The sequence below is a fragment of the Electrophorus electricus genome, chromosome 9 (genome assembly GCF_013358815.1).
Source record: "Electrophorus electricus isolate fEleEle1 chromosome 9, fEleEle1.pri, whole genome shotgun sequence".
Taxonomy (NCBI): domain Eukaryota; kingdom Metazoa; phylum Chordata; class Actinopteri; order Gymnotiformes; family Gymnotidae; genus Electrophorus; species Electrophorus electricus.
In genome coordinates this window covers 15,308,165-15,315,682 of record NC_049543.1, presented here as the reverse complement: position 1 = coordinate 15,315,682, position 7,518 = coordinate 15,308,165, and the positions used below count along the sequence as shown (strand labels likewise).

Sequence of the window (7,518 nt, the reverse complement as noted above, 5' to 3'; positions counted from 1 at the left end):
TGAAAAACATTAGTCAATGTTTGACTCAGCCTTAGCAATCCTCCAGCTTGCTTACAGAAGCAGTATGCAAAATTTCATCTTGATCAGAAGATCAGAAGAGCAGTTGTTGAGAAACAGTTATTTGCATATTATTATATGCCCCATATTGACAAAACTGCTACATTTGGTAAGCTACCTCAAAGTCAATACTGGTATAAGTCTTTTAAATTTCATGAAATCTGAACATGTCCTTCAGGAGTGACAGCTAGTTAAAGTTAAAGCCTAACCTTTGTACTACTACTTTGTACTACTAATATTAGACTGCAATAGGACAGCTGTATTTTTATGTCAGGTTTTTGTTTAAATAATTATTGAGATACAGATTCTTGCAAATATTTTGACACCAATTTCACTCAGAATGGTGTGAAAATCCTAGGAAAAACCCAAACAAACAAAAAAAGTAAAATCTAGTGGGCAGAGCCTATCTGAATTCAGAAGAAACCAAGGAAGAATAAAATAAAAATAAATAATATTATTTCTATATTCACCTCTGCCTTTTGTTTTGAACATCTGCAAATGTTAAATATAGTTTTATCTGCAGTTCATAAAGGAAAAAACAAAAATACATTAGAGTCAGAACGTTTGTTTCTTTGTCACACAGTTTTATTATTGTTTTGAATTATTATATTGTGTTTTAGCAATTGTCACTTGTCCTTGGACTTGTCCTCGGCCTCACACAGCCAGGTGAAAAAGGCTATCACAGATTTGAGGGCCACACCTTTGCCTCTTGTTGTGTTTGGACAGCAGCTGCTGGTGCACCTTCCTCTGCTCCTCAAGTTTGGCCTACTGATGGATCTGTTCAATGGTCTTGGGCCCGTGGTCAGCTCGCTGCGACACCCAGTTATGCTAGAAAAGCAAAATCAGCAGATGCATACTTTTGCATCACCATGCGCTGGAATGGCAAACACAAACACACAAACACAGGCAGAGTCTCTAACCAGTCGCAGGTCGATGACGTCCTGGAGCAGGAACCGAATGCGTGAGGAACCCCTCCTCTCCTTCACTGTCTTTTCTATATATTTAAAGTAGTGATCCATTTTTGGCTGAGAGAGAGAGAAAGAGAGAGAGAGTGTAAGAGAAACGTAGAAAAATTTCAGGTATTCTACCCTTTTCGATTCGATCAGGTGTGCTCTCAGCTGAACTCATGTCGCAAGACGTTTATGACTCTTATGTAAACCCTGCTGCCTTGCACGTTGGTCAGTGCTGTAAAGCAGTTCACTGCCACTGTGGGTGTATCTGTGCTGTCATCAGCTGCACTTGGCTTTGGGGAATCCAGGGTGCAGCAGCAGGAGGCGGCAAACGTGGAGGAGGCTGTGAGAGCAAAACCTTCTAACAGCTGACCAGTCCTCAATAAAAGCCTTTCATTTTGTCAGCTGCAGTAGGAGCAGAGCTAACAACCACACTAACAACTTCACTAAACAACATGAACTTGGACACTTTTAAAATCATTGCCAAGGCCTAATAATACACTGATATCAGCGCAGCATGCTAGTCGCACTATAGATGATGATCCTAATTAGTTGGCTACCCTGTAGTCAGAGTGCAGGCAACAGGCAAGCAACAGAAAACACTGACAGCAAAACTTTTATAGACAACATTTCAACATGCTTGTTTTTTGGTTAAAAGCGTGCATGGAGAAAAAAATACACAATAAAAAAGACCAGGAAAATTGAACACATATAACTGTCAAACTAGTTGGTGACTGAACTGTCAACATCACAACTGCTGTTCCTACTAGAGACAAAACTGACAGTCAAGATACAATATCCAAAACTTCTTCATCCAGTTTCGATGTGTAAAGTACTTGTTGTGAAAAACGCAACACAGACCAAATCTGGACAAAATAGGCACAGTCGCTGCACTGCACACTAGCACTCATCTACACATGCGCCGTAAACCTTTACATGACATACTAAAGATAAACCGATGCAAGTGCTGAGCATCTGCTGAGAATATTAAATCAACCCAGATCAGGCCCGTGGCCTGCTTACCCTGGCCTTCTCCAAGTCCAGGTCTTTGCCGATGGCTGTGAGGAGGTGGCACAGACGCTCCAGGCTCTCCTCGCTGTGGTTCATGAACAGCTTGACCACACAGTCGTGCATGATGGCCTCCGACAGCATGTGCAGCTTGAACAGCTCCCCGATGAACTTGATGTTACCGATGGACCTCCTGTGGGCCTTGTCCTTCGCCTCCTCCAGATCCTCCTCCAGCCTCTCCCGCTCGCTGGCCTTGCGAGGAGTAACCAGAACAAAGACAAAAGCAAGAAACAGTGCGTTTGGACCCGATAACGACCAGGCCGCCTCCCAGCACTGCTGCCGAATTCAGTCCCCTTTCTCCTGATCTGTGGGTTGGTGAGTCGGGTAAATTAGACAGAAGTGCTGCTTACTGAAGTGGCCGCTTCCAGCTGGTGCCGCAGCTTCTCCAAAACATCATCCTTGACCTTGTCCTTCTCAAACTCCTTCTGACAGCGGTTCAGCAGCAGCTTTTGGAAACTCAAAGTGCTGGTGGGCTTGTCTGCCATGGGCACTTTTAACTACACAGGAAAGACATGTAGGAGAAACACTTGGGTATAAGACAGTGTTGAGAGTTCTGTTACTAAATAGAAGCTGATTAAAGCTCCATGTCAGTTTAGAGTGGTTCAAACAGAGTTCACTTCTGTGTGGCATTTGCTTTTGTATGGAACTTCAGCAGCAATGTATGGGAACATGTTACTCACCATAGCCAGGCAGCTGCACATATTGCCATAGGCCATAGAGAAGCTGGGCTCATCGATGGCTTTTTCAAAAACCAGGTCAACCACGCCTTTGAGGCGCTCCTCCGTGTCGATGGTGAGGTCCATCACCTGCTTCATCAGCTGGTTAAACATCTGCGGAGGAAGCTCTGATTTCTCAGGGGGATAAGAGTCTGGGGTGGGGGCAGGAGTGGGAGCTGGAGCTGGGACGGGTCCATGTGCAGAGACAGGGGCAGGAGCAAAAGCAGGACTGCCGGGCTCTCGTCTCTGCACAGGAGGCTCGACTGGCCGTAGTGCTGGTGATGAAGACTTCAGCATTGCACACTCAAGCTTTGGCTCGTCATCTACAGCCAATCACAGATGAGGGTTGGGAAAGTTGAACCACCAAAAAGGGGAAAAAAATTCAAATAAAATAATAATCAGTGGAGTCAAAAGCAAATCATCCACAAAACTAGTACTAGTTTCATAAGGAAGTTCATGCATGTGCTAGCTAGCCCTAAACCAGCTGTGTGTGTGTGTGATGTAGTTAGAGGGTTGAAAGGGACAGTGAGGCCTGACCTGGTTTCAAGTCCACAGGAGCAGGAAGGACCTGAGCACTGTCCACGTTATACATGACATTCCCCTGCTCTGCTACCTGGCTGTTCAGCTGCTGGGATTTGAGGTAGAAAATGTGAGGATAATGAGGGTGTGGACATAAAAACTAGCAAAAGACAGAAAAGATGGAGAGAGAGAGAGAGAGAGAGAGAGAGAGAGAGAGAGAGAGAGAGATACTGCACACACATGCAGAAGAAGGGGAATGGCAACGAGGGTGGGGGGGTGAGCATAGCACAGCACAGCACAGCACAGCACAGCATAATTAGAGTTTACAGAGAGGCCTTTCCTCAGAGAAGCTGAGGTGCTCAGGGTTTGGCTGAATCGTTCTTACAGGGCCTTTATGTGGGCTGTCTGTGTAGAGGGAACACGAGGGAAGATCAGGAGGATTCGAGTGGCTGTGAGGGAGAACTAAGATGGAGGCAGACAAAAGAATAGGCACGGCAAGTCGGAACATCAAAACACATCTGAGAAGCCTTCTTAAATCAGAACAGCCACAATCACACAAGCTACTGGAACCAGTCAAATATGACGGAGGAGGGTCAACGGTGTGACCGAATCACTGAAGAAGGAAGAGAGAATGGCCGGAAATCAAACTACACCATCAGATTTTGTTGCTGATTGTATGATGCTTTTAATAGGACAAGACAATGAAAGCCAGCCAAACAACCAAACAATCAGCTCAGAGCTTATTATGAGGGAGGACTAGATGAGAGAGAACTTTGACCTGTGGAGTGGATGACGCGAAGCAGCGGCCTGCAGCCGATCAGGGGCTCGGGCTGCTGGGACTGAATGGCTTACCTGTGGAGCAGTAGGGGTAGTGCAGGGACGTCCCACTGGTGGGCTTGTGTTCTGGCTAATGCCTACTCCTGACATGATCTCCTCTGTGATATCCTTGCCATCCTGGTTAGGGTCTCGGATACGGATCTTAGCGAACAGCAAGTTATTTGCATCTAGTCAATCCACAATTAAATTAATTTCACCTCTGAGGCATGGGGAATACTCACTGTTTTCTTTACCCTCTTAGTGGGTGGAGGCTGCTGAGCTGTATGCACTATTATGGATGGAGATTTGGTGTATATGATCTGGCCAGGATAGTATGAAGGCCCTGCCACTAGTGGTGACCAAAAAAAAGCACTGGTTTCAGTTAGAGAGCAAACGAAAAACCAGTTTCAGCCAGCAGGAATACCCAGAAGAAAGGTCTCTTTATCAGTGAGAGCACGCATGTAGGTTTCCCAGGTGGGGGTAGAGAAAGCGAAGTCCAAACTCACCATATGCTAGTGGGCAGTCTGCAGGAAAGAGCCCAGGGTAGAATGTACTGGGTCCTGTGGGCTGGACGGAGTACTGCTGGGGATGTCCCACGTAAGGAAGGCCACTGTGGTGATACTGAGAATGAAACAGAACAGCAGAGGTAAAGGGCCTAGCACCAGACATGGCCATTCATATAGGACACTCCTAAAAGAGATATTCAAAGCAGTAAACAAACAAAAAATACAAAAACATTTAGTTTTTACACTGAAAAAAACTAAACTAGAACTTCTCATTTCTGCTTCCAAGATAAAACATATTTTTATCTACACATTTTAGGAGCAGTTTATTTATTGCTGGCCAACCTGTTTATAGACAGATTTTCAACCCATTTGCTACACTGTGTACATATTTGCACAGGCGCTTTTCTCTGCTCTGGGTACCTGAGGCACGTAGTACTGGAGTACGTAGTACTGGCCGGTCTGGGATGAGGTGAAGGGCATGGGCGTCAGGAACATCATGATGGGCTGGCCGGACACGGGTCGAAAGGAAGCGCTGTTACTTGGAATGGCAGGCTGGGCTGTCTGCATCTGAGGGATCTGGAAAAGCTGGGAGAGGAGAGGAGTGGAGAGTGAGGGTCACAGAGCAGCGTGGCGTATGCCGCAGCAGCCGGCTCAGACGCTCGGAGTGAAGACTTTAGTCAAGAGTTGAGTCGTGGACTCTACAGCAGTTGTACTGGGAATGTTGAGGAGATATATACATAAAAAAAAAAGTTTAAAATTTAAGGGATTTTGAATGTCCTATTATGCTAGGCATGCAAGATACAAAAAGAAAACCTTTCAAGAGTCTGTTTCACATGCATGGCACTAATACAAGGGTGAATGAACTAGCATGAAAAATTAAACAATTACAATGATGGATGCAGCTAATTAGCCATGATTGCAGGAGAGGGGATATATATGTAAAAGACAACTAATCTTGAATGTAAATTTGTACCGATAACCTGAGTCTATCAAAGCCAATGCTGACAAAATATGACATGAGCTAGAATTCAGAATGTGACAAACCCCCATCCCAGTTGGCTTTGATGCTCAGAATGGGAACACTAGTGAGGGAATTCCTTCTACATGAGAAACAGTAAAATGAGCCTAAGACGTGATTCTCACATACTGTCTCCCACCGAGCTGTTGCCATCTTAACATTTTCTGGACATAAAATCCTCCCTCCAGCAGTTATGCAGGCAGGCAGAAATGAACCTTTGTATGGGCTCCTGGGTAATGGAGCAGCCATACCATGTCCAAAACAGATTATTAAAAAGCACTGGAGTCCAAAGGAAATAAAAGAAACAGACTAAAAAAGACTAAACATAAAAGACTAAACATAGGTGCTGGCATCCTCCGAACTGGGGAGCAGAGTGGAGCGCAGGTGCACCACTGAGCTACTGGAATGTCTTTCAATGCATTTTTTGAAGACTGCAAAATTACCTGAATGGATCTCAATCCTCCCTTGAATATTGAAGCAGGAACGAGAGAGAAGCTAGTGGAAGAACGCACTAATGGGTGTAGAGGGTCAGAGAGACTGTAACACGCTCAGATACACTGGCACACACAATTTAAACAAATCTTTAAACAAATTTAAACCAAACCAAGTTTGTTTGTTTTTTTTAAATGACTGGAATTGAACACTGTTGTTACAGTGGAATTGTGAGGTCAGAGGCAGAGCAAATGTGTTCCACTAACCTTCCTGGCCCTTTAAGTGCACTACTGCAGATAGACTGAAAACAAATTTCACCTAAATAAAATCACACTGTAACACTGAAAACATAAACACAGACAAGCACTGAATGAGTGGTAAAGGGCATTAAAGCCTAAGTATTACATGGAGATCACCGCTCACATTTTCAATTCTTTCCTTTGACAAAACAACTCACATCAACAGCCAAGGCACTGCACTGCCTTTCTAAAAGGAGATGGCAGATGGCACTATCAATTAGCTTCACTCAAAAATGGGAGAAAACAAGGAATGCGGCATGTTATGCGCTCGTGCACATAGTTCGGTCACACGTCTCTGCTATGGTCTTCCAACGTACACTGCCCTTGATATGAGGCAATATGGCCACCTACTGTAAGCTCAACCTTGGGTCACGATATCATGCAGAGCCTTCATAATACCCTATGCTTCTGTGCATGTGCTAGTCAGATTCAAGCTCAAATATCGTCTCTCTCAGCTAGCACAGCCCGGCCTCATCTGTCTACAAAACTTCCAAGAGGTCTCCGGTACACTAGACAAATGTTGCTGTTTTGTATTCACAGAGAACATTTATCCAAGTATGTGTACAGATCAAAAAGTTGGGATGCGGCTGGGAGACAGGAATCCATCTGCCTCTGAGATTGATGTGTGAGTTGGGGAGGGGAGTGCAGTGGCTAGAACACTAAACTTGGCGAGGTTTTACCACAGGCACACAGAGGAGCATGCAGCATACAGTGGGAGGTGCTGCGCTGCGGCGGTGGACATTAGCTGCTGGTGGGCAGGATGAGAGAGCAAACTGGGGGTGGAGGAGGGTGGGGGGAGCCAGGCAGAGACTGTGGGGGCAGGATGCGTGCAGACGCATGTCACATGCTGCAGGAATCTGGACCATGTTGCTGACAAGTTCATTGAATGTTTTGAAGCCAACTACAGCACATGCATGTCTGTGTTGTATCTGGGCTTGGTGGATTAGGGTCAAGGAAGACTTATTTTTAGCTGAAGATGTCTATCAATAGCAACACACTTAACTGCAGATAACCATATTTACTGCTAAACTTTGGCTGACATCTCAAGTGAGGCGCACTTCATACAGAATGAATACAAGAGTTAATTTACTGTCTTGTGCAGTTCAATATAACAAGCTCATGGTTCATTGCAGGTGG

At 45.1% G+C, this 7,518-nt stretch overlaps 1 protein-coding gene across 1 annotated transcript; it reads right to left on the bottom strand.

Annotated features, from left to right (window-relative positions):
* Positions 1-646: 646 nt before the first annotated feature.
* On the bottom strand, positions 647-4,432 carry LOC118241975 (eukaryotic translation initiation factor 4 gamma 3-like). Its single transcript, XM_035529762.1, has 8 exons — positions 4,369-4,432; positions 4,163-4,288; positions 3,329-3,416; positions 2,756-3,114; positions 2,426-2,572; positions 2,031-2,267; positions 978-1,082; positions 647-885 (listed from the first exon to the last, which is right to left on the bottom strand). Exons 2-8 carry the CDS (start codon positions 4,235-4,237, stop codon positions 823-825), a joined length of 1,074 nt encoding a protein of 357 aa, XP_035385655.1. The 5' UTR covers positions 4,238-4,288; positions 4,369-4,432; the 3' UTR covers positions 647-822.
* Between the last annotated feature and the right edge of the window lie 3,086 nt (positions 4,433-7,518).

Bases quoted from the DNA above. Each gene is read 5' to 3' on its own strand.
- LOC118241975 (XM_035529762.1), bottom strand. From the start codon at position 4,237: ATGTCAGGAGTAGGCATTAGCCAGAACACAAGCCCACCAGTGGGACGT. The intron at 2,268-2,425 runs GTAAGCAGCACT...ACTCCTCGCAAG, and splicing joins AGCTGGAAGCGGCCACTTCA to GCCAGCGAGCGGGAGAGGCT. The intron at 886-977 runs GTTAGAGACTCT...TTGCTTTTCTAG, and splicing joins ACGTCATCGACCTGCGACTG to CATAACTGGGTGTCGCAGCG.